We start from the raw sequence: 27044 nt of genomic DNA on the forward strand, positions 1-27044 counted from the left end.
GTGTTGAGGTTTTTCAAGCTAGGAATTAATACAGGAATCAAGTGCTCAATAAGGTAGGACTACCTGTATTTCTAGTGGGAATATTTCATAGCACAAGCATGTTTCCTTTGGGGAGTTTAACTCAAAAAAAATTATTAAAAATTGAGATCAAACACTGGTGCAAAGCCTCAAAGGAAATCATGTGAGAGTGGAAAGATTTTTATCGAATGAAAACCGAAAAGTAAAGTTTTTATATTAAAAAAAAAAAAAGGTTTCTCCCTCATAAAAGAAAATACTATGTTTAGGGTTTAAACAGTAAAACATTTATGGATATCTAACAGAAATGTAAAGAAGTGATCACTGAATGAACGGGTGCAGATTCCACACAGCTGCATCTCAGTGGATAGGCAACCAGCATCCCTGTTCCCAAACCCTCACTCTCATATCCATCAAATGCCTGTGGACAGGGAAAGGGAGCAAGTCCCAGAGAGCTCTGACATGGGGAGGGTGGAAAGGGGGGAAAGAGGGAGACCAGAGACTACAAAAACTCAGCATCATAGTGGGCATCTGATAGCTCCCTCCAGGGACAATGAGATCTCTGGCTTACAATATGGAGGTCATTATTACTGTGACTGAGACGAAGTTAATAAACACAGACCAGGGAAACAGGGTCTGATAAAATACTTCCCTGACACAATCTTTTAACTATATACACACCAGTGTAATTTATAGCAATTACTTAATAAAAATAGAATACTATTATTTCTCTCTGTGATTCTAAGACATTCTCTTTATACTCTACATATTTCTAAAAGGAAACATTAAATTTGATTATTTTTAAAACTAGGCAACTGTGTGAAAGTCACCACCTATGAAACCCACTGAAAATCTTGTTGCTTTGTTTTTCTGAGATATGTTTCTCACCCTCTAACCCTGGATGCCCTGGTATTTACTAGGTAGACCAGGCTAGTCCCCCAGTGCTCCTCCCTGAAAAAGAAAAACCTTAAGTAATCTTCCTGCCTCTGCCTTCCAAGTTCTAGGATTACAGCATAAGCTACCACATCCAGCTAGAAAATACTATTTTCACCCTTACTATGGTCAATCAAAGGCTGCCACTCAATCAAAAGAGGAATGTGATTTCTTTTGTTTTAACCGAAATATATCTAAAGTCTAAGATGATATGTTTCCTGGATTAAAAAGTAAGATGTCCTTGCCCTAAACAAAATAATGAAATTCTATTTCCCTCCAAGCAAAGAATGTTAAACTGGGGATAATTCCAGATATGTACACCTCAAAAAGATTTCACTTCCCCTAGACTACTAGATTTATAAATTCTTTCTTTTCTGAAGTCAACCCTAAACCTCACGCTGAAGTATTTTAGCAAGCCACACCTTGAGGCTATGGTTTCCAAAGAATTCTAATCTCACAAGAATAACACAAAATAGCCAACAGGCAAGGCCAGGATTAAGGAAAGAAGGATTTCCTGTGGGGTTGGCTTATAAGCATCGGTGCAGGCTTGTGGGCACACTGAAGCAGAGCCTGGGGAAGAGCACGCAGTCTGTCTCTGGACCGCGCGGCTGCCAAACCTGGATGATGAGCGAGAATTGCTCATACCAGCTCCTGTGAGTGCTAGCTCCTCTCTCTGGTTAAGAGAAGGACAGACAGACAGGTCTATTTTCAAGCCCAAGCCTGTGTTTATTCTACATAAGGCTGCCTGTGAGGAAGGGGGCTTTCCTAAGTGGTGCTATCAGAGAACCAGAGAGCATAGTCTCAGAGGCCTCCCTTCATGGAAAGGAATTGTCTCTCTCAACCTTGCTTTCAAGCTATACATCAATCTTCAATATAATTATGTTTGACAGAATAGAAGCTCTTGGCAGTTAACTTGTTTACAATAAATGCTTAGTTTGGGAACATGGACTGTATTTCAGTCTTACAAATATCAAACACAAACCTACAACGGGCCCATTATGGGGCTGAGAATTATTTTGCTATAAATCTTTTTATTGGAGGGCCAAGGGATTTACTTTGCAGCTTGTTTTCCACTAAGCACGGGAACAGCATGAAGAGAGGGGCATTGGTATCCTGACCCTGTTCTAATTGGAATCCCATACATCTCTATCAGACAGTTCACAGTCACCCTGAACATTCAGGTTGACTCTGGCTTCCCATGGTGGCAAAATGTCAACACAAACGGTCTCACTCTAGGTGAGACCCCGTCATTCTTCTTCTCTCCCAAATCTCTTGGGAACTAATGATCACTGGCAGACTTTCAATAGTAAGCTCCCATTTGGGGTGGGAGGTATAAGTTAACCATAAAAATGTGCTTAAGGCACAAACTTGCTGGATGAATGAGCTCATAAACGGAGTTAGTTGTGCTGAAAATTACCTAGACATTCATTTGAGAGGGGCAGGAAAAAAATCAGAATCACCTTATTTACTTTTGAAAAGTGACTTCACCTGGTCTTCAACATGGAATAACTCCCATCTCGAGGACAACCTGTTCTCCTCAGGCTCCCTCAACAAAGGGCTCCTGATACCAATACCGCCAGATCCAAAAGACAGAACCTTGTCTGAAGATGCCTTTTGACCTGAGGAGGCCAGCTGTCCAACACAGCCGACTCAGCCCACCTCTGTCTCCAGAGGGACTGCTCTGCCATGGACCACACAGCCACTGACACTCTGGGAACTTGCTAGTTTTCCTACCAAGATAACCTACATCCTTCCCTTTCCATTTCTATGTGATCAGATGCCTGTAACAACCCAATCCTAACACAGTATCAACAAGCGACAGAAAAGACCATCGCAGAACAACTGAGTGGAAGTATGTTTTCCAAGATAAGGTTGGGAAGCCCAGTTGTTTCAGACAGAGAATCGATTTTCCTTTCTTTCAGTCAGTGTTAAAATAGCAGGTAACACAAATAAAACAAAATGTCTTAACTCTCAGCATCTAAAACAGTAGCCACTAATTCATGGGTTTCGTGTTGAGAAGAAGAGAAGGAAAATACTTTCTTTGCGTTATTGACTCCGCGTCCCTTTTCTATTCTTTTTTACAATGTGAACTAATGGAAAAATTGCTTAATTCACCTAAAATAATCATTCTGTTTTTAAAATTAAAGATACACTCTTAAAACCTTGACTACTTAATTGCTTTTTGCTCAGGAGAAAAGGGGGGAAACTCAGAGAAGGTGGTTGCGTGAAAGAAATACCACTTTTTACTGTACAACAAAAATTCCCTCTGAGGCAAAGAGACAAGATGCCAAGTTCCACCCAGAATTAATGTTTAGGCTCAAACTGTAAAGCCCAGAAAAAACAGAACCACTAATAGATCCTTAAAGCTCAGCCCTGTTAGGTTATGTGAATATGAAGGTAAAAGAACCTTTGCTGACAAAGGTTTAATTGAGGTGCTATTTAATGAAGGTGTTATTAACTAAACGCTCTTTATGGCATACACATGTTAAGCTCTTTTGGATTATTCAATAGGAATTCCCTTCTGAAAGAATGATCTCTGGGCTGACCAGGGTCTCTGGGCCCTCCACCACAGGATATAACACCCATTCCATCCTTTATGTTGCAGCTCACAGAAAGATCTTTTCAAGTAATGGCACCAAGAAAATGTTTTAACAACTGATTTTTTTTAAAAGGTCCCTTCTGAGGGTCTCAACTGAGTGCAAATTTGGGCTGTAAGTGCTAGGGACATCCGGTGCTTGAGCCTCAGTGCTTCTCTGCGAGAGGCCGCTGGGGCCTGACTCCACTGTCATGGCCAGGTGTTCAGGAACTGTGAAGTTTTCCAGTAAGAAGAGCAACTCAGCATGAAAACTTAGCCAGTGATCTTGGCTGCTGTCTGCTGCTGTCCCACAGAGAAGTGTGGACTGCGGAATGGCTGCTGTTAGCCCAGCCCAACAAGGTTAACAATTATGGAAATGTGGGACTTGGTGTGTGCTCCTTTAATCCCAGAGACAGGGGGATGTTTGAGGCTAGCCAGGGCTACACACTGAGAACCCACCTCAAATTTAAAAAAAAAAAAAAAAGACAAATGGATATATGCAATAGTTTACAGAACTCAGAATGAAAGTCAGATGCTCTGTATTCAAGTGACAGTCTTAACTCTCTACTTCTACCAAAGTGACAAGGTGATAACATGAAAACGAGGAAGTTCAGGTTCTCGTATGTGCAGGGGAGAAGACAGGTATGGGTGGGCCTCAACCTTCTCTTTCCAGTTTAGCCTCCTGAGGACTTTGTAAAGACTTGCTGGCTGGTACCTCACTTAGCTCTTACGCACTACTGACAAGCTGCCAATTCTGTAGATATATATATCCCCACAGGTTAGAAAGAGGCTGAGGGGGTCACACCTCAGGTATAACTCAAGAACATGTCAGACCCTAAGGCAAAAGTGCACCTTTGTGGTGCCAGGGCACACACTCCCACAGGAGTTTTTGTGAACCTCTCAGGGAAGGACAGCCAATGCAGATCACAGCTAATAAACACCACAGAAAACAAGAAGCACTCTGGTTATTCTGCATCGTCTTCAAGTCTAAAAATTTGTACACTGTGTGACAGGTCCACCTCATTTTTCTTAATGATGTTTTTATTATTCCTTCACTCAATTAAAGCAGAAATGGATATTGCATCTTCTGACTGTATAATTGTTATTGTAATCTGTTTTCGATCACTGCTTGGAAATGGGTCCAAAACAACATAAACCCTCTACTGCCTCAGAAGGCAAGTCATTTTCTTTTACTACGACACTTAAAGAGACATTTATCATGAGGCTCTGTTACCATCTTTGGATTATGACAAAAGAAAGTTTTGTTCTATTAAACAAAAAAATAATGCTTCAAAAACACAGCAATTTTAAGAGTTTTATATGAATGCATTTTTCTAATAAGCTATCAGAAGTATCAATTTTGGATTTCTTTATATGTGTAAGTAATAGAGCAGTCAAAGGCTTGATTTTCATGTGCTGACACAATCAGAAAAATATCAAAATACGGTTTCTTATTTTACTCTTTGCCTTTGGTCAGTTCTCTGCAGTTGTGTGGTTCTCTCTGGAAAGAAAAGATTTTTTCTTGTGTAAAATAAAACAATTAGTTATGACAGTACTGATATACTTGTCTTCCAGCTATGGACCTAAATCAAGCAAAGACCTTCAAGGAAGAAAAGGGTAAGTGACCATTCCTATGCTGTAGCTCCAGTTATTCCCAGGTACGTCTTGTAAATTGCCTATCACACTTCAGTGTTTTAGAAAACACTCTCTTATCTGGAATCTATCTCTCCCCACATCTGTACAAGTCTTCATGCAAACGGAGATGGGCACGGAGCTCTGTGAAACCATCAGTGGGTATCAAACACAGCTGGGGAATGCATGTACTTTAATAAACAGTGCTAGCCTCTTCCTTTACTTTTGTTAAAAAGTATTTTCTTAATACCACAGTTTAATAACCAACTGTGCTAGGACAGAACTCCATTGTGATAATAAGGCAAGAAGTTAAGAGGAGAAATCACTTCACCTCATACAGTAAGTAACAGCATCAGGAAGAAGTTAAATGGAAAACTTCTCAGAGAAGTTTTATTATCCCACTGTATCAGACCAACAGTCCCGCAAGTGCCTGCTGTACACTGATTTGACTCTCTAATAACTGGATTTCAGGGTTTAAACTGTTGACACTGTTCTTTATGGACTTTGGTTTGATTTCTCTGCTCTGCTGTTATTTTATGCATTGCTCTGGTAAGTATAATATGGACCTGATTTGCCTTTTTATTATTATCATGATTTTAGGTTAGCAAAAAATTACTGGGTTTCATCCTAGGATCTTTACACACATGTCTCATTATACTTCACTCATTCCGGGACTTTCTTATTTTGGCTTGAGAGGTTATAGATAATAATTTTAAAATACATGCCCTAAATTCAGTTGCCATAACTGCATATCTAAACAGATTTAGACATTTACAGCTTTTTATCTGGCCTGTTGTTAATCTGCAATTAACCAAAGCTTCACAAATAACAAGAAAAGACAGAGTAGGTGACATTTCTAATACCTTGTGTCACCTAATTATCCTTGTTTTCATCACAATTTATCATTTGCAATTAATAAAAAATCTACTATTTGAAATATATATATATATATATATATATATATATATATATATATATATATATATTCTTCCATGACTTTGAAAACTTTATCATAGGATATTTTTGGTGTTAGTGGTTGTGGATTTTTGAGACAACGTCTTGCTATGTGGCTCAAGCTGAATAGGAACTCAATATTTAGCCCAGACTAGCCTCAAACTCAGAATTCTCCTGCCTCAGTCTCTCAAGTGCTGCTATGTCAGGCATAAGCCACCATGACCAATACCGCGAAACATTTTTACAGAAATGCCATGGTATGTCAGGCTCATCAAATATACGTCCATATAAAGGAAAGAAATAAAAGCTCAATTGCTGGATAGCAAGACTGGAAGAAATGTTTCTTCAGAAAAGAGAGAACAATACAATGTAGAAGTTACACCTGTGTCAAAAGTAGAAAAATAAAAAATGGAATAAAATAAAATGAAAAAATAAACCCTCTGGAAGCCCTCAACTGACCTGTCTTAGCTCAGCCTCAATTGCATTCAGACATTGACTTTGGCTCTGGAAATGGCAATCACTCATCCATAAGCAGCAGGCTGATGAATCCTTTGTATTTAGAGATCTGTTTCTAATGCTCTGACAGTTTCAAAACCTTTCCTGTACTTTAAAACAAGAGAAATTCACAGCTCACCTGACTGGCTTGCTAAATGACTGCTGAAGAGCTGTGATGATTGGAAGGAGAGGAGACCTGTACAATCAAAGCCAAGAGCAGGGAATCGCTCCTTCTCAAATTGCCATAAAGAAAATAAGGAAGCGAAAAGGCAAACTCTTCTGCACTTCCTCAGCTAAGTATAAAGGTCTCCTACTGGAAACCACTTTCAGTTACCCAGCCACCGCCCCCCCCCTTTTTTTTTTCAAAAAATAATGAGTTAAACTGTATGGGTTCAATCCAACATTTCACTGCTGTTCCTGTTCTCGGGGAGCAGGGGGAAAGGGCCATGCTGCCAAAGCTTCTGAAAAGAGAGTTTGGGCTGCTAATTTCCCGTTCACAAAATCTAAATTCTCCTTATGCATCTCCCACAACTCACGAAATACTATGAAACAGTATTATATCATTGCAAATTGAGACATTTTTATCAAAATAAAGAGGGATGATGCCAACATTTCATTTGTCATTTCCCGCTTGTCACTTTCTACTGACAAACTGTTACACATACAACTTTTGTCAAATGCTCTGTCTTTAAATATGTTCCAAAATGCCATTGTACCTCAGTCTCAGTGTAAGAAAGATAGCACAAGTTACTATGTTACTATACATTTCTTAGAGAGTTTTTTAAAGTGTACTTATTAAATAAAAATATATAAATATCTTAGTGAGTTATATGTTTCCTGCTATGAAGAACAGCTTTTGGCAAGCTGAAATAAAACAATAATACCAAATGTGGGATTATTAGTTTTAATGCTAAGAAATGGAATCAATTTTATCTCAATAGAAGCCAAAAGACAACAAATGATATATGTATCCAAAGGAAATGCTATAATATGGAATGTATCTAACTCTGTTAGTGTAGCACAGCTTTTAAGTATATTCACATACAGCACTGCTGCTACAATGAATCGCTGCTTAGCAGAAGAGGAGAAAGAACAGGAGGAGGAGGAGAAGGAGGAGGAGAGGAGGGGGAAGCAGCAACAGTGTTTCAATTCACCAAAGTAAAACCATCAAGCCTCATAATTGCTCTCTTGCCAAGCGGCACCCCAAAAAATTACTATAGTCTTGACTGAAATAACTGATTCCCTTGTCCTTAAAATTACCCAAATTCGTATTCTCTGATATCTTATAAATAATGATTAATCTGTTTTCTCTTCCTATAGAGAGAGAGGAATTAGAGAGAAAGAGTCAATACAGGATATCTAGGATGAACAAATTACCTCGGCTAGTCACACGGCCTTCAGGAAATGAAGGTATTGCTTATTTTCTGCACCAGTTAAAAAACAGATGCTTAAGGGACTTCTTTGTAGTTTTAAGCATGCGTGCGTGGGTGGGTGAGCGCACATACACACACACAAGCACACACACACACACACACACACACAAGCATGCACACAGTGCACACCACTGCAGCAGAACTTCACTATATAATGGTCAGCGGGTTTCTGCTGATGGAACATGAAACTTCCAAGATTACTTGAAACACCAAATTACATTCAGGACTTTGAGGGGCGGATACCCTGTGTTCTGTTTAATGTGTACGTTCCATTGCATATATTTTTTTTTAACCAAGTATGTCTTTATTTTAATAACAGGCCAAGGGCTAAAAACACTTTAGGGAAGAGCTATTTTTCTACTTCAGCAAAACTACAGAGGACATGTTAGACGAGTAGATGACCCCCAAGCCTAAGTTCATACTCTTCTTAAAAGACCTTAAACCTTTCCATTTAAAGCAGTAATAACAGTGTGGATGGGTAGGGAAGTCTTCCCTCTGCAACCCTGAGTCCTTCCTATCAGCGTATGCTCCAACTGCCACTGACCTTATGATAGTTATCCTGGGACACAGAGTTCTCTCCACTTCCCTGGGTTGACAATGATATTTCTAAGTATTTTTACATATTTCAATATTACAATATATATATATATATATATTCTTTCCTATTAGCACTACTTCCCAGAAGTAAAATTATTGCTGGCCCACAGCTAATGTTGTGTCTCCACCTGACCTGATCCGCATTTCTTTGGCTCTTAATGGAGAAGGCAATGTCCCACATGTAGACAATTAAGCTAACTGTTGTTGTAGTAGATGATGTTCCGCTCTAAATGAGGCCCTGCCTAACAATCTTGATCACATTTGTTCTCTGTTTGAATGCAGCAAGTGTGCACTGCATAATGATTCCTTCCCCTTGCAAAAAGACAGCTATGCTCTTAAAGAGACCTGGAAGCAAGGGAGCCACCTACTTCAGGGAGTTCTCTTAGGACGTAACTTCAGCCAGGAGTTCGCCAATAAACCCAATTATTTTTAAAGCAAAATGTTTTTCAAAAATAAGCAATTTTTTTAACAAAATGAACAGGTATTTCAATAAGACATTCTCAAGGTTTAAATTCCAAACCCCAAACTAGAACATTTAACACACACACACACACACACACACACACACACACACACACACACTACACACTTTTTGAAAGCATTTAAAAAAATCCTAGGATAAAGAAAAATACCAAAAAGATTTCTGATGTTTAATGCTTCCTATCAGCAAATACACCATCTGGTATAGCCAAGTGCTGTTCATTCAGTTTAAATAAAGCTGTCTGAAAGTTCCTCTTGAAGCCAAACACTAAAAAGTGAAAATGCTTGTGTTAACAATGAATGAGGCACAATGACTTACTGCTGGTAAAGCACAGCTGGCTGGCCCCTTGCAGCAGTCCAGGAGGAAAGGCAGAAGCCTGGGCTCCTCTCAGTCTTCCCTGGCCCCACTTTCATTTTAGGCTGTGGGTTGCCTGGCTGAGAGGATTCCACACAGCACAGCCGGTCTTAGGGGCTCATGATAAGGGTGGAGAAAAGAGTGAGTCTGATGCTTAGTTAACTCATCCTTAATAATCTCTTCTTCTTCTAAGTCTTCAAATAGATCTATAAGTTTTAATCAACAATCCTGCAAATATAAATTCCCCCACCATTAATCATCCTTTTCCCAAATCCTTATGGAGTGAATTACTAGCTGAGAGGGAACGCCAATTCTAGTAAGTGAATGTCACCCAGCAGGGATATAAAGCTGTCAACACCACAAGGCTCTTGCCTGTCTAAACTCTCTCCCAGCCTTCATATGTTTTTTAAAGAGATATTAGCCTTTTTTCCCCATGAAGACCTTCTAAAAAAGCTGACTTTTACATATATCCGAGCCCTTCCAATTCACTATATCCATGCTTTGGAAAATATAACACAAAGAACAGAAACATCCCCGGGGGGGGGGGGGTAGAGGTGTTAGAAAAGACAGAGCAAAACCAGTGTAGCTGCTATTGGGCATCTAAGGCTGACCATATTGTACATAGGGCACTGACTTAACGCTAAGTTGATTCTTAAAACACCTTAGACTGCGATGGGACATTCACCACGTAACTGGTTCAAACCAGACTCTACTACAAGAATGCTAACCCCCCCTTTTATGAATATCTAAAGCTCATCAAAAAATCCTAACAAGTTCCCACTCTTTAAAAAGGAGCACAGCAGCAGAACATGGTCTCTCAGCCAACCAAAAACATTTATCTCTTCCTGCTTATCAAAAGCGGTGGGATAAATTGCTATTTTACGGAGCAACCAATTAACGTAATGATTTTCCCTAGCTCTGTGAGGAGGACAATTTTCAGGAGGAACACAAGAGAAACAAGCCTGTGCTCCCCACTACTCTGTGTCCACAGTCCATGTCCACAGCATGGACACAATGCAATAGCCCGAAGATGAAAACAAATGGCTCAGCAGTACACATTTTTGTGACTATCTATGTTTGTTTTACAAAGAATATTCAACAAGAGATGTACAATGGTGGAAATACAACCTACTTTATACTTATCCTATGTTAAAAGAAAACATTTCAATTACAAGAATTTCTAACTAGAAATATACTTTGAACATTTTTTTTAATTTAAAATATACATTTTTAAAAGGCTTGGCTTTCTTCCAGTCTACATACATGATTAGAAGTTATAAAGAAATAAAATTATTAACATCTTACACTTGGGAACTTTATAGACTGAAGCCAACAAAATAATTATTAACAGTCAATACAAAAAAGCATTGCACTGCAAAATTTGATATTCTAAGTTATATTTTGAAGGTTTCTAAATTAGTTTATTTAAAGTAGATAGATTCCAAAGAATCTATTATGCTGTAGAGAATTAAAGCTTTATGCTGGAGAGATGATGGCTCAGCCATTAAAGGCTAGGCTTACCACTAAAAATATAAGAGAATTAAAGCTTTTTAAAAAGAATATTTATAAACCCACCATATACAAATCCACCATATACCCTTTACTATTAAGCACTACAAATGTTGTGCATTAAGGCAAATGCTGTTATCTTACTTCCAGCTTGGGAGGCATCTAATAGGACCCACTGTTTCCAAATTAAATTAAGCCTCCAAGGTGCTGACTAGAGAAGTTTACTGAAATCTATTATTCTTCAGAAAGGCATTAATTTTATCTGTAGCAAATTTAGAATCAGTGGTCAAAAGCAAATTGTAATTTCAGAAAATCTGCAAAGGAGCAGATTCTGGGTTCCATACTAAAGGGACCCAGAATCAACAGACTGAGGCAACTTCTTTCCTAGTTCAATATGACATGAAAGAAAAAGAAGCCAGCTTTGTTGAAGGATTCTTGATAGTTACACTCTAAACTGTCTAAAGAACTCAGCGAACTTAGAGCGTGCAGCTGAACTGCACTGTATTAACAAAGGGAAACAAAAATTACTAAGTCCACGATTTTTCTTATATAAAAGGTGACTTCCAGAATATGTGTTTTCCAAGGATTTCCAAAAATGTCCTCACCAGACATTAGCAGCCTGTACAGTCAGGATCGAAGCTTGGTTTTACCATATCTCTGATGGATTTCCCTCCATTGTGTGCATAGAGGTGTCCATAAAGTGAGGCTCGGGTCATTGTTCTGGTCTTGGGGCAATATACTCATGAACCCCACTCTTGAAAAGTTAGCCATGCAGTTGCCAGATTTGTTTGCATGCTCGTTTCTTTTTCATTTCTTTTTGTCTCATTAAAAGTATGTTTTCACATCTCTAAATGGGACTATACAGAAGCCAAAACATGTTTTCAAAACTTGAAAAATTGAGAGGAAGGCTGCTTCTCGGGACAAATGGCCAATTTAAAGGATTGAGGCAAGCTAAGCTGTGTTTAATGACTACCACCAAGAAAAATAGTAATAACATTAAAAACAGAAAAGTGTCATCTTCTTAGGTGTGTGGAGACATTTCAAACTAAGCATGTATTCCAAAATTTGATGGTCACCACAAACAGGGACATAAGGGATGGGGGAATGGGAGGTGGGACTTTATCACCAAGTTTAAGAATTACATTAAACTTACTGCTGTTGAAAGCCACTGGGGTGAGGGGGTATCTCAGGCATAGTACAATTAAAGGAATAATTTATCCCAAACAAAACAGTCTGAATGCTGTGTAAAGTTGTACATTTCATATGTACGAAACAGCTAGTTGACTGCCCTGCAAACCCAAAATACAGTATTTAAATTCCTCTCTGGTCTTATTTTGTAAGATTACTAAACACTATTGAAGAAAGTTATGTGTAGATGTACTGAAACATAAAAGTCTTCCTTTAAAATAATATTTAATTCTTGGGTAGGGAAGCAGCAGGCAGCATATAGAGTTGCTTGCTGTTTTTCACCCAATTCTCTAATTCCTATCAAAGTTATAACCGGCTCCGTCTAAACTCTGCAGGCAAAACAGCATCAAATCCTCTAAGGACATAATGGATTCACGGTGATCCTTCGGTTTTTTCCCCTAGAACTTCTGCAGGACACAGTCCTAGCTGTCACTCATTTGTCTCAACCCTGTCCCAGCTACAGAAGAACACCAGAGTCACTGCTTCGACTCTAGCCAGATCCTAGGTCTCTGTCCCACTACAACCAAGGCATACAAGCTTCAGCCCTAAAACAGATCCGAGGCAAGGCAAAGGAGTTAAAACACTAAAGAGCTCTCTAGGAAAATCTAGAAACAGTTAGCTGGCTGTGACACAGACCTGCCAACACCTCAGCACAGAGTGGCAAAGTGCCCAAAAAATGCCACCCTCTGGGTAAACCACTTTCTTGTTTTAACTCGAGATGAAGCTACTACCAGTTGCGGAGAGGCAACTAGGGCACTATTTGGCAACCTGGATTTGACTTCCTGTAATCCTACACCGAAACAGCGCCTAATCAACCTGAACCCTGACACCCAGGCCATTATCACTGGGCCTCCGCTGCGCGCACCTCCCAGCTCCGGGCTGTTACCTCCCACGGCCTTGGCCACGGCGCCGTTGGGCCTCCCGCGGGCTCCCATGGGGCTGCCGTTCTGCTCCAGCCGGGCCACCTTCACCGGGGGAGGCCCCTTGACGTCGGGGCTGCCGCTTCTTCGGTCGGGGCTGTCCCGAAGACACGGGCTCTCGCTCCGCCGCTCCATGCTGCTCCGATTTGGAGACAAAGTTCCCACCGGCAGGTCGCAATAAAACGCGCAGGGACCTAGGGAGGGGGCGGAGGGGAGGAAAGGGGGAGGGAAAAAAAAAAGAGGGAAAACCGCTCACACACGTGATAGACGATCAGGCCAGTGGCAGAGCACTGCACCGCAGCCACACAAACTTCCTCCCACGCTGCAGAAGGGTACCGAAGGGTCCCGGGAAAGCAAGTCCCAACCAAACAAACACTGGAGGTCCCAAAGCTGCCCAGAACTTGAGGTACTAAGACCTGCTCTGTCTCAGGTCCCAAGAGTTAGCCCTCAGTTGTGTGGACAGAGTCGGACCTCGAAGCCTTTAAGCAGTACCCCATTCATTGCGGGCAGCGCTGGCATTATCCTCTCTTTGATAAAGAGCCACCACCACCATAAGCCCCACTTGGGGTGTCAGGGTTTTGAAAGGAGCGTACTTATGGGCGAGAGGTCCCACCAGGCCAGGGAGGGAGCAAGGACTTACACGGGTCCTTAAGCAAATTAATTGCTTGATAAATGCGCTGTGGATGGCCAAGCTGGATCAATGGATCCATGGAATCCCCACCTTTTACCTTTATGGACCAAGTACACTTGTGTACACAAACACACACCTTTGCACACAAAAAAATTAACTATAATTTCACGTGAGCGAGCATCCCAAAACACTCTGAGATTTGGAAAGGCTACCCTCCATCCCAGGATCACAATTATTATTTGGGAGCATTCTTATCTTCATCGTATCCTGGATGTGGTTGTTGTTTTTTAAGCCATTAAGCGTACAACATAAGAGAAAGAAATCTTGATTCTTAGGTACAGGAGCAGGCTTCATTAATCCTAATTTCTAAATCTGGAAAGTTTTTCTCGAGGTCCCTAGGCGAGCAGTGCTCCATACTCTTCAATTTTGGAGGAGTGACCCGGAAGAAGGGAAAACACCTGATGAAACGGCGCCCACATTGTCACTGAAACCCATGAAAGGAACCCCTAATACACCAGGGGCTCTGAGAATCCTCTAAGAGCGCTTTGGACGCGGGAGAAGCCTAGTCGCCACGAGTCCAGACGAGGTGGTGGTGGGGGACAGAGAGGAGTTAAGAAGAATGCGAAAGATGTAGGGAGTGCTCGGAGGGGTTGCCAGTGAAGGCTCCACCGCACTTCCCGGCTTCGCCTAAGCGCGCGTGAGAGCCAGAGCCCCAGAACAGCCGGGGAACTTAGCGCGCCCAGGGCTTCCCGAACTACAGGCGCCGCGTGGGAGCCCTCGCCCAGCGTACTTACTGCTCACGGTCTGTCTGAAACTTGGCTGGCTGGGGCTCTGTCCATGGAGCAAAAGTAGAGAATCCAGGGTGGAAAGTTTTTGGTGAATTGTAGTGTTGTCCTAGTCTTCCTTTCTCTTTCCTCCTTCCCCTTTCCTTTTCCTCTTCCCCGGTCCTAGCGTTTAAGGTCCTGGGTCAGGGTGTCTTCTTCTGGTTCGGAGATGGTTGTTATGATGATGGGGGCGGGGGGCAGTGAGGGAGGAGGAGGAGAGGGAAAGGAGGACTCCTCCAAAGGGGCACCAGAGCGAGCGGGGGAGGGGACGGCGGAGGAGGGGGGGGGGAGAGGGGGCTGAAAGAGCCTTTCACACCTTCGGGTAGAAGACCGGTTCTGGAGAGAAAGGGCTGAGGACTGGGAGGCTGCGGCGGCTGCTGGCTCCTACAGCCGCTAGCTCCAGAGGAGGCGCGGCCAGAGTCGCGGGGACGTTGCCACCAAGAGCGGGGAAGGTGCGGAGACCCCGGACCGCGCGCAAGAGAAAACGCGGCGGCCGCACAAGCTGTCACCTCCAACCTCTCCCCTCGCGGCTGCCTCTGCCAGAAGCCAGAGCCGGACTCACTGACAAGCCGCAGAGAGAAAGACACTGAGAGGGAGATGATTATTAGTTGCGTTGAGTCATCAGGCAAAGTGAGTCCTTTTGGGTTGTCCTCGGTTTCCGATTTCTCCCCCTCCCCCTTTCGGTCCCCAGATCTAGCGCCTTCAAAATAATAATTTGGGGTGGGGGTAGGGGATGTCTCTGGGTTATTTCGGGATGGGAATGGGGGGGACGGATCTAAACCCAAGCCAGACTGGTCCACCGCAATGAAGGAGGGGAGTGGGGGGCGGGGAGGAGGGCTGGGGAGGTTGCGGGGGGAGGGGGGCCCCGCCTGGCAGGAAATTAAACATCAATCAATCAATCGCTGTGAGCACGGCGACCCAAGGAGCCGGGCTGCGGAGGAGGCACAGGGATAGGCGAGGGGGTGGGAGTCAGGGAAAAAGGAGGAAGGGGGGAGTCGGAGGTGGGAGCGGGGTGGCAAGGACCTCATGCACCGGGCGACGAAGGACGGATGGCTGAGGACTGAGTGTGGCGCGAGGCGGTGGCCACGGCCGACGAATGGGTGCGTCTAAGCGCTGACGAACGCCAGGGCCCAGGGTCTGGTCCTCCTCCTTGTAGCAAGTCCAGGGCGCAGCCGCCTCGCCCAGCCCCTAGGCGCACTCGTCCCGGCGCGCAGGCTGCGGCGACTAGGCGGGCGCTCCGTGTCGCGGCTCGCCGCAGAGGCGCAGGCTGGCGCTCGGGAGGCGGCAGAGGCTGCCTCGTCTCCGGGCTCTGTTAATTGCGCCGCCGAGTACTTTCGACTTTGGAGATAGGAGGGCGATCGCCTCCCCCACCCACCGCCTCCGCCCACCACCCACCGCCTCCGCCCCTCGGAGCAACTTTTCTCGGTGCGAGCGAGCTCCCCATCTGCTCGGAGCCGACCGGCCCGGCCCGAAGCGCTCCCGGCCGCGTTTGGGGAAGGCCACTTCTCCCTCAAATCCCGTGCGGCCGCGGGTCCGGAACAATAGCCCGGGTGTCCCGAACGCCTGGAGCGAGACTCCGCCCGTCCGGCTGGCTGTGGGTCCGGCACTGGAGAAAGGGTTGCTCCGTGGGCACAAGGCAGGCTGCATCCCTGCCACTCTCGCCACGCGGGCTACGTTGCGAGCGGCGCAGCCCGAGCTGCCCGGAGGCCAGAACACTGTGCCGGCCGGGGCGCTGAAGCTGCGCGCCCCTCGGGTTGCAGCACTGGGGCTCCCGAAGACCCTCAGCGGCTGAGGACCGAGTTCGGCGCGAGCAGAGCTGAGCCGTGGGGACCTAGCCTCTCCGCCCCGAGCGAGGCCGCGCCGATGAGTCCCTAGCTGGTCCTTCTAAGGCTTAGGAGCCACAAACTTTTGCGGACTCCCGCGGCCCTAGCCTTTCGGCTCGCGCAGCTTTACTTGTTTAAGGTGGCGCGGTGACTGCCCGCCAAAACCCCGCTGCCGGCCGCGCTTTTGTCTTGGCCATTCGGCATGGGCGCGGACCTCCTTAAAAAAAAAAAAAAAATAGCACGTGGGCAGGGGCCGCGGCCCCGGCGAGGTGCCTGCCGCGTCCGGCTTCTGTCAGCCCCTGGAACCTCAAAGGAGAAAATATGAACCAGTCCTCTCCGGCCTTCCGGCCAGAGATGCCCCTTGAGCCGGCGGCATCTCTTGTCCCTTCTGTGCACCGGGGCTTTCCCTCCAGTTCCCCAGGACCCCAAGGACTCGGCTTCCACCGGTTGCCTGAGCCACTAGTCCCCCTTAAGAAGTATTGACTGTACGGCGGCGCCAGAGGGCCAAACTAAATTCGGTTTCGGGAAACGCGCTCGAGGCAATTCTCTAAATCCTGGCCTTGAGCTGGGCCAGTGGAGATTGAATCTGAGAGTAGCGCTGGAGACTGGGCTGCTGTCCACTTGCTTGGTAGCCTACCCCCTTGACCCCACAACGCCCCAAGAGTCGCAAACCCACGGCCAGGGAAGCCTAAGGGCTTCTAAAAGAAAGAGGGTCCCCGAAACGAAACCTGTCCCTGGCCTAAATCTCGGTGCCCAGACCTCGGTGAGTCCCACTCAAAGGAGCCGCCCACCAACTTCACCAGAAGCCCCAGGCGGCAAGGGGAGCCCTGCCGAGCCGAGTCGAGCCTGGCAGGGTAGTAATCCTCCAGAGAGCCACCGCAGTTTTAGGAAGCCTTTTTCTTTTCCCTGTTTTTTTCTTCCCCCAAATTCCGTGCTCCCACGAACATGCCCAGCCAAAGGGGCTAAAGAAAATTCCAAGCCCGTGAAAGCAAAGTGGCTCAAGTAAAATCAGCCCTTGAAGGTAGCTGAAAGGTTGTTTTTTGGTTTTTGGTTTTTTTTTTTTTTTTTTAAAGCAATGAAAGAAAGAAACTGTAAGTTTGATTTACAAACTTTAAAAAAGAACAATGTTATAGCATATCGAAATGAAAAGGGGTGTTTCAAAAACTTAGCTATCGCTGTCAAACTAAGCCTGCTTTTTAAATTGGAAATGCATATATTTTATTTATATACTAACTGTATTAAACCCCCCCCTCCCACCCCGTTTTCTTTCTTACCTTGGTGTTGGAACTACAGAATCCACCTCCGGCCCAATGTCCACGAACTAAGAAGAATTGATGATATTAGGACTTGAGGACTTCTGGAAAAAAATGCAAATCGTTTAGTGGGGATCTTTTTTGTCTGATTCGTCACTATTATTATATCTGATGATGCGATGGTTGGAACGATTCTATCCTGTCATTAATTAGCTATTTTATAAAAATCACTGTCGGAAAATCGTCATTTGCGTTTTGCTAAGGATCTCTTCGCTAACCTCACTGGCGTGTGTCAACAGTATAATTATGAACTTCAGCTACAACTCTTATAAACAACACGGCAGTATTGTTTAATCGGTTAATATTTTATAAAGTGTACATATTTTATTATGCTTTGAGGGGAACTATTGATACTAAGTTATTTTTAAAAAGAGAAAGTCTATTTAAATAAAGCATACAATTAAGTTCAATTAAATGTGCACTGTGGCTAGATTCTACACCCTTTCAAATTCATTATTTCTTTTGTCTATTTTTGATAATGTAAAGAAAATCTACCATTTGGAACAAGTAATTCTAAATTATTTAAAATTACATTTTAAAAATTAAACAAATTACATTTAATATACATGACAATGTGTAATTTGATGTCATTACCAAAAGTGTACTTTGAATGTTGGCAGATTTATTTTTAGTAGAGCATTTTCAAATTTCTCTCGTTTCATAAAAGGAGAATTCTAGAAAGTTTTGCCATGCATACCCAGTGTGAATTTTTCCCTGTAGTTTTGACCCGGATAAAGGCCTTTTCTGTTTCAAGTGACATGTTTTTCCCAATCCAGTTTTGTTAACTTCATTTCAGCTAAAGCAAATATTTTCAAACACTTCTAATTGCTACAGTAATTTATATTTGAAATAACACTTTTAAAACATTTGTCATTTTCATTTTTAAAAACAGTGAATAAATATATTTGATGATGATTCAAAAAACTGTTTGGTTTCATTTTTGTATTTCCCACGACGGTTTATTTCCAAACAATTTTTGAAACAATCATACTTTTTTAAATGGTATAAGTACATTTGCCTTTTAAAATACTTTGATTCAAAACTCCTCCTCACCCCACACACACACCAGATTGAGAATGAGCTACCTCTGTGCTCAGAAAATAAAGTTGTGTGTATGTGCGTGTGGTGGTGGGGGGGGGGGGTTGTAGGTTGTTTCAGACCTCCGTTTTTTGAGGGAGATCTACTCAAACTTTTCTCGGATTCTCCTAGCCCTAAAATTCCCACCTTACCTTAGGTAGTCAAAGGCCGCCTGTCTTTCACAATCACACTGTTATTATTATTTTTAAGCAACAACAACAAAACACTGGGACTTTGCAGGCTGGGGTTAAGTGCCACAGTTTCCCTCGCTTGCTAGACTGCTTTTCTTTCTACCCAGGCCTTTGTCCTCTTAAGGCCTGTTTTGCACTTTTAATGACAATGGTGTTTGATTTCTCCTGTTGCCTCTGCGGTTTTGGCTGTGCGGGTCCTCTGCCCAAGTCGGCTTAGGTTGTGTGCTAGCCTTAGACCACCTAGGCCCGCCAGCCCTGGTAGGACGCCGCTTTGCGTCTTTTCGGCCACGATCTCTGAAGGCCCAGCATTTACCCCCAGCCTCTCTGGCTCTCAGAGGCACTTCCAAAAGTGCGCTGCCTCTTTTAGAGCGCTGAAAGTTTGTGCTGCTTCTCTCTCTCTCTCTCTCTCTCTCTCTCTCTCTCTCTCTCTCTCTCTCTCTCTCTCTCTCTCTCTCTCTCCACCCCAGGGCACTCATTTCAAACTTCATGGAAACCGCCACCTTAAAAGCCTTCGAAGGGACGGTTTCTAGGAATCAAGACGGGCCAAATGCTTCTCCTGGAGCTGGCCCCTCTAGGGGCGGGAAGTGGGGAACGAGAGGGACTTATTTCTTACTAAGGGTGCCTATGCCAATTTTGGTCTCGGACTGTCCCGTGGAAAGTTAGGCGACTAACACTTTAAAAGACCTCATACTGCCTCTGCATTTAGATTGCAAATCCAGCGAGTCAAGTGGGCAAGGAGCTGGAGGCCAGGAGACTGGGGAACCCGGACGGGCCTTGGGGCAGCTCCTCTAGAATGAGTTTAAGCCAACTTTCTCAGACTGCTCTGGGGACTGACCAGAGCGCAGCAGCAGGCTGCTTCGTTATTACCCAGCTTCCTCGTTGGCATCACAACCCGCACCAGGCAAAGATAATACGACTCGCAGTTAGTTGCCCTGGCCGCTCTAGGGTCCTGGGGGGGGGGGCGGTAGGACAGCCTAGGACATGGTGGGATTCTCCTAGAATCTGGAGAGGAACGTGCCTGTGAGGCCTGGTCAGAGATGAGACTGGTAGGGTGGTGGGCAACTAGTTCACGAGAGCTACCAAGGTGTCTGGGAGCTGGAGTTCAGGACAACACACCGAGGCCAAAGCCCAAGGGGTGGGGGGAGTGCCAAGCGTTACTCCATCAATTGTGCCAGGGAAGACCTGTAACCTGTAGCTTTCTGTCAGAGAGCCTAGGCGACAGAGATGGGCGTCTGGTGTGGCTCTGCTTTCTAGAGAGAGAGTAGTGAGGAGACAGGTTTCAGAGCTGGGAGAGTCCTTGGGCTCATTTGGTTGTCAGATTCCTGGTCACCATGTGGGAAATCCGGGAAAGGCAGGGGACTTCGCTGGCGACGCATGGCATAAATATACCCAACGCCGGGGCTCCTGGGATCGACGGATTTTTTTTTTCAATGCCTTAATGGGTAATTTCCTTCCGTAGCAACGAGAAAATGACTGCCTAGTTATTGTAGTCTATGCGTAGAAATCTACAGCAAATGATGGAAATTAACAAGGCAGGAGGGAGAAAAGGCCAAAGGAACCGCCGCGGCCTTTCGTCCCGATCTTGGGGCTGCGCTGTTTTTCTCCGGGAAACACCTAGCGAGGCCGAGAAATTCAGGCCTAAAGCGAAGATCTAGAGGCCAAGAATAGTGACCAAGGTCCCTCCACCTCCAAGACCAGGTCACTGCCAGGGGTCCCCGCCCAGAGTCGAGGCGATGCCTCCCTACAGCGCCACCGCGTGGGCTGCGGCTGAAACCGGCTGCGCTGGCTGGAGCGAACCCTTCCGCAGCGCCGGAATCCTCAGGTTAAAGAGGAGTGGAGCGGGTGCGGTGCCCAGTCCAGGACACCATCAGACTACTCAACACCAAACTGTGACCGCGTATGCAAAACATCCTTGCCTGCAGTTGCGCCCAGACGCTTGTGTTGAAAACTACACCTAAAAAGAGCAAGACATGACATTCCACCAGCATCCCAAACTTCTTGGCAGGCCGATCCACACCACCCTAGCCCGGGCAGGGGAGTTCAGGCCGTCGGATGCCAGGCAGCCCTAACCGGAGCAGTCGCCGGAGCTCACTGCGACTTCGCTGCTAGGCTAGAACTTCACAGAGTTGTTCAAGCCAGGACGCAAAGTCTAGGCACTTACTGGAACCACAGAGAAGGCGCGTAGTCAGTGTATCCTGCGGACCAAATTGCCCAGGGACTGCTTAGAATACTTCCTTGGATGGCGCTTTCACTTTTTTCAGGGTCACAGGAAGCCCACCAGGCACTCGCTTAGTCCAGTTAGGCTTGTAGTCTGAACTAAAGTCCGGGTGACAGAGACTCTGCATCCCGGGACTCTGTCCTCTTCATGCACGGTGGGTGCCTTCCCTCCGCGTCCTGAGGACAAGCCCAGCAGAGCTTGGCGTCTCCTGGCGCCGGTCTGGAGTCGCATTAAGACGTGGCTTAGAATGCTTTGCTAGGAAGGGTGGTGGTGTTGTTTAATAAATTAAATTCTCTACCCACCTCTACCCATCCCCTCACTCGCACACAGTGGAACTGCCAGCAATTGAAGGGAATAAATAGCCTACTCAGAAAGGTGTGAATTCACCTAATGCCCACCCTAATTATAACAGGAGCATGCCCTGGACACCCGAACGTGCAAGTTCCTCTCCGGGCCAGATCTGGGTCTTTGGAACCAGTGACCAGTGCCACCCAAAATATATCTCTGCAGTCGGGAGGGTTGAATTGCGGCTCTCCGCGACAACTTGGCCTGCTCTCCAACAGCCTCAGCAGCAGCAGAGGTCTGTTCATTTCTGATACCTGGTACCCGTGACAATCTTACCCTGCCAAGCCTCACAGTCCCGGCCAAGTGGCTCACCTCAGCTCTCTGCGCTTGCCTTCGCCCCTCTTGCTCAGTCCCTAGTGAGAAGTGGTGGGTCAACGAGGCGCCGATGCTGGCCGCTCACCTCCAAGAGCCAAGGAAGGTGCCCTAGGCGTCGCAGGTCCAGCCCCGGGGCTGATTTAAATAACTAATAAGCTCAGAGAAATTTTACGAGGGGAACTTTTCCTTTTAGTATCAATAAAGCTTAGTAATTGGGTTTGTTGGTTACCTATGCTTCTCTCTCTCTCTCTCTCTCTCTCTCTCTCTCTCTCTCTCTCTCTCTCTCTCTCTCTCTCTCTCTCTCCTTCCCTCCCTCCCCTCTCTCCCGCTCTCCCTCTCTCCCTCTCTCCCACTCTTCTCCATGTTTTCAAAAACGGAGTGGCTACGTGGTGTGCATTTGTGTAGTGTGAGTGTGAATGTAAGGAAGGTGTTTGTTTTGTTCGTTTTCAAAGCACTTAGCATACAGAACAATCATGATTTGCGCTCAGGAGTGGAGAGTTTTGAGAGGTGAACAGTGGTTATTTCGGAAGAGAAAAAAAAAAAGCACAAGAAAAATAGAAGAGGAAACACTTTACCATTTTTGTGTCACAGTTTAAGAAAACGGCAATGTTTCCTTAATATTGCCTTTTAACTAATTTTCACTGTGTTCAGAATCGTAGATTTTAGTGATAATTTGGTTTTAATAAAAGTCTACTCCATAATACAATTTAAAATTTTATTTCTACTTCTATTTCGAGCATTTTTTTTGCAACAGTAGATATTTTCCTGTCCATGTATTAAGGTTTAATTTTTAGGATAGAGAAGATTGTTCCGTGTACAAGAATTGCTTATAGTCAATTAATTAGTGTCTTTACAGTAGTTTCAATCCATACAAAAATCTTGGAAAGTAAAAACAACTGGAGTGGTTTTCACTAAGCAAGTGGGCTTCTTGTTTGCTTTGTTTTTCTTCTTTTACACATGGAACTTAAAGACTGGACTTAAAAACAACTTGAAAATGTGTTATACTGAAATTTACCTGAAGTTAAAATCTGTTTCAAAGGCAGCACAGCTAGTATATACAGGTGTCATTTAAACGAAATGAAGAACATTTTTGCCTCAGTATTATTAATAGGAGCGGATACTAAGTGGTCAGAGAAAAAGAAATGAGATTGAGTTTTCCAGGGGGCAAAGTGTTGGCTTCTGAAGTTACCAGAAGCATACCCAAACCTGTGTGTGCATATCTCCCACGTTTTCACTATCCTGCGGAAACTTTTCCTTTTCACTGTTTGCTAGGAAATTGACAGGTTTTCCTTGTTCCTGTGGTTTTAGACCGGGAGACCTGAAGCCGGCTGAGGGTTGCCTCTGCCCAGTAATGTCCAGAGTTCAGAGATTAGAACTACCCCTCTTCACTTTCCAAGAGGAAAGAGGTATCTAGCTGACCTACTGGGCTCAGCCTCCTTCTCCAGAGGCCAGCAACATGGGGGAGGTGGCGGGAGGGGGGGGCTGACCCTTCACACTCTTTGAAGATTGCCCCAGCCACACTGATACTCAGGTACACTCAACAACACTAGCACATCTTGAAAAGATCTTGTGTACCTGTATCTCTTCTTCCTACCTTCAAAGAGGGTTACTGGCAAACAACTTTCCTTTCCATTGGCTCTCCATCAGGTTCCTGAAAACACTCATCACCTTCTTCTCCAGCAACCAGGACAGTGCAGTGCCTGTGTCCAAGGATCTCAGTGTGAGTCATCTTTGTTCTCTCTGCATTGGCCGGCCATTGTCAAGGAATGGAGTATTCTCCTGCTGGTGTGTGATTTTGAGGAAGTGCCAGGCAAAGTTGGAAGGACTAAGAAGAAAAGTACAGGGCCTAATGAGGGCAACCTGGAGCCTTAGTGCTAGGCACCTCTGTCTCCTCAACCTGCCCTCTAGGCTGTCCACTACTGGTCCCCTACTCTGCACTTGGGTCCCAGCAGTACTGCACTGAGAACCTGGCTGTCCTTCATAACTCCCTGTTATCCCGAGTTTTGGTTTCGGTTCATCTGTTTTCTGAGGATGCAGAAAATCCACTTTTATTCTTTTTTCTGGTTTTGCCTGCTTTGCGCTTTTTTTTTTTTTTTTTTTTTTTTTTTTTTTTAAGAGCATCGCTCTAGCCTGGTTTCGGCCAGACCCTCTGCCATTTCCCCAAGTTTTCTGTGCAAGAAGTGATGTGTCTGTTTATAGCAGGTTTAATTAAGACAGTTATGTGCCGTGAACTCTTTAGGCGCCAATCAATGCACTTTGATTTGGAAAGTCAAATAGAATCACGTCTTACAGTTGCAGCGCGGCTGGCCGCCCAGGCTCTTGAAAATACTGGCTGTCGTCCTACATCCCCTTCAGGGGACTTGCTCCAATTCCCGGCAGGACAAGCTGCTCTTTGAGTTCCTAGAGACCTCAAGTCAGGACTTTTGGGCCAGATCGAAACCTTCCGGGTTAGGAACGTGAAGGGCTCGATGCTCAGAGCGTTCCTGGTGGCCCGTGGCTGAGAAGCTGGCACCGGACTTCCGGGACCAGATTTGACTTCCCAAATGTTGGGGAGTTCTGTACCCCAAGGTCTTTTTACCCGGCAGCTTCCATCCTCCTCACAATGAATCTCGGTTCGTGCCTCTCTACTTTCCCCAAGTTATGCCTTCCTTCCCCTCAGCTCCGCTCCAGCCCTGTCTGCTTTCCAGTTTATCATTGAAAATCAACAAAAACTGGAGTGCGACAGTTTTAGGGCGTCGGCCACACCTTTCCATTTTTAAGTCCCTCCCTTTCCGCCCGAAGTCTTCCTCTCTCCGAAAGAAAAGGGGACAGTGGGGTGAAGATCTGAGATAACTCCCTCCCAGACGATGTTGAACGGGAACCCCTGGACTCAGGGGCAAATAGGTTATTGATGTTAATTCATAAGTGCTGAGCTCTCCTCTACCATTTCTCTGTCATCTACCTCCAGCCTCCACTCCAGATCTCGCTTAGACCAGACCAACAACTTAGTCCTCATCACCTTTGAGATTCCAGACTCCTCCCTCCTGAAACCACAGGTCTTCACCAGCTTTCACTATACCATCAGCAAGAGACCCCATCTCCAGAAACTAACTTTTTTAATCTAACAAGAGCACTTCCCATTCCCAACTCTGGGCCCTTTCCAGGAGGACTAGAGCAGTCTCAAACATTGTGATTGTTTTTGCCTGGGTCAGGGAGGAGGACACTGGGGAAGGCTTGACCAGGAAGCAGTGTAAAAAAAAAAAAAAAAAAAAAAAAAAAAAAAAAAAAAAAAAAAAAAAGGCTCCTTTGGTTTTTGCTGAAACCCTAACATGGTCCGTTTTGGCAAGCTGAGTGTAGATCCCCTCCAGCAGTGGGAGTGGGAGCAAAAAGGCTGCAATTCTGATTCTTTCCTTCTTCCTTCCTTCCTTCCTTCCTTCCTTCCTTCCTTCCTTCCTTCCTTCCCTCCCTCCCTCCCTCCTTCTCCTCTCCCCCCATTCTATATTTCTGTGTAAAAGCAACCCTAGCACTAGAAAGATGAAGTGGTTGCTATCAGAGTGGCTGCTGACTCTCCTCCCTGTGTGCAGCATATCACATCTTAGGAAGAGGGAGCAATGGCAATCGGGTTGGGGTGGGAGCAGGTAGAAGGGCCTTTGCTTTTGAGGTTCAGCGAACAGGCTGGCGTGTGTTTACTTAATGCTTGGGACTTAGAATGGAGGGGATCAGGCTTGTCTGGCTTAGTGTTCACCCTAGCACTTCCTAGCTGAGCCAGCCGGGGAGAGGACTCTGAATGGATAGAAGAATGAGCTCCGTGCTGCTGGCTCTAAGAGGCAAGTCTTAGTTAATTGTAGTGTGGGCAGATGCTGGTGGATGCCACCCCTTCCTGCCTCTGAACAGATTGAGGTGGCTGGCCAGCCCAGCAGCTCCAGCCCTTCAGGCCCCAGTTCAGGCCCTGGCAATCTCTGCACTTTGTCATCATGCGCGAGTATTTGACATTCGCAATTATCTGCAAATACCCTGATCGGTTTGTATATGAAACACTTTTTTTCTTGCCTTAAGGTTTGAATCTGGTAAATTTCAGAGAAGTGGTTGGGGGGAGGGGTGACCCTAGAAACCATCGGACCAAGCTGGTGAAGAATGGTCTGCAGCGGAGGTGGGCGTGGAGAACCGACAGGTCTGTATGGCTGCCACTGTCCCCTCAGCATCACCACAAATAAAGGCCCATCCAAGGTTAGAAAGGGCTCAGGCCAGAAACCTGGAGTCCACTTCTGAAAGAATACACACTAATTTCCAGAAAGAGGCTGCAGTGCCCGGGGCGATCCTACCACTGACCAACCTCCAGAGTCAATCCTCTCGATAAACATAAAGGGCACTATCAAGCCTGGGTCATCACTGAAAGTGTCGCTCCCTAGTTCTAGATCCTGTGGTTGAATTTACTTGCTCAAAGAACCATCCTGGAGAGCCCCCGTGCTTAAAAGTTCTCTCTCTGCCCCCTGGGAAGTAAACCATGCTCTCCTTTCAAAGAATCGGGTATCACTTTGACCCTCCTCCTGTCTCCTCGGGGTGAGGTTTCTAAATCCAGAAGATAACTCACCACCCTTACATCTCATTTTCAGGGCTACCTGTGCGCAACAGGGAGGGAAAGGGACATGGCAGAGGGAGGAGTGGAGAGTGGAGGGGAAGAATGGAGAGGGGAGGAGAGGAGAGGAGAGGAGAGGAGAGGAGAGGAGAGGAGAGGAGAGGAGAGGAGAGGAGAGGAGAGGAGAGGAGAGGAGAGGAGAGGAGAGGAGAGGAAATGCTGGCAGGAGGCCTTTAGGTACAGGCCTATAGAAGCGGCTAATCTGAGCCAGAGTCTTAGGACCTTGAGCCCCGAGACTAGGTGGAGCTCTGGCAGCACACACAGTCCGGGAGCTCCAGGCTTGTAGTCTTTTTCTGCCAACAAGCTGAGCTCCTTAGAGCCCGGCACTTCAGCAACTTGTGGGGAAAAACGTCTCAAAAGCCCTTCCCTATGCTGTTATTTCGGTTCAGCTACAGACAACCAAGTTGGTCCCTTCTCATACCTATTATCTTATTCAGATTTTATTCTGATAAAATTTCGGGAAGGAGGTTAACTTAGAGAAAGGTGTGTTGGGGGTGGGGGGAGGGTCCTGCAGCCCTGACCTGAAAAGGGAGTGCTGGGAGTTTACGAAGTCTGTCTCTGTAATCTAAACTGCCGGAGCGTTTTCTGAAAAGTCAGAGTAGGCTG

At 45.4% G+C, this 27044-nt stretch overlaps 1 protein-coding gene and 1 long non-coding RNA gene across 10 annotated transcripts in view; one reads left to right on the top strand and one right to left on the bottom strand.

The window, feature by feature from the left end:
- Positions 1-24590, bottom strand: part of Satb2 (special AT-rich sequence binding protein 2) — a 187210-nt gene extending 162620 nt beyond the window's left edge. Inside the window, exons 1-3 of one of the 8 annotated variants that reach the window (NM_001358580.1) lie at positions 23418-23648; positions 17639-17721; positions 13053-13280 (exon numbers count right to left, since the gene is read on the bottom strand). In NM_001358580.1, the coding sequence (NP_001345509.1) occupies positions 13053-13221 (169 nt within the window). In that variant the 5' untranslated portion in view covers positions 13222-13280; positions 17639-17721; positions 23418-23648. Of the gene's footprint in view, positions 1-13031; positions 13281-14511; positions 14735-14857; positions 16196-17638; positions 17722-21820; positions 22055-23417 lie in introns of those variants that run through there. The other 7 variants (NM_001358581.1, XM_030252737.1, XM_030252735.1 and 4 more) reach the window with 7 other exon arrangements.
- On the top strand, positions 14869-18596 carry 9130024F11Rik (RIKEN cDNA 9130024F11 gene). 2 transcript variants are annotated; one of them, NR_024326.1, is made up of 2 exons: positions 14869-15171; positions 17658-18596. It is a non-coding gene; the product is annotated as an RIKEN cDNA 9130024F11 gene (long non-coding RNA). The 2 variants fall into 2 exon arrangements; NR_024325.1 differs by having other exon boundaries at positions 14869-18596.
- Positions 24591-27044: the final 2454 nt, after the last annotated feature.

This window comes from Mus musculus, chromosome 1, assembly GCF_000001635.26.
Source record: "Mus musculus strain C57BL/6J chromosome 1, GRCm38.p6 C57BL/6J".
NCBI lineage: Eukaryota > Metazoa > Chordata > Mammalia > Rodentia > Muridae > Mus > Mus musculus.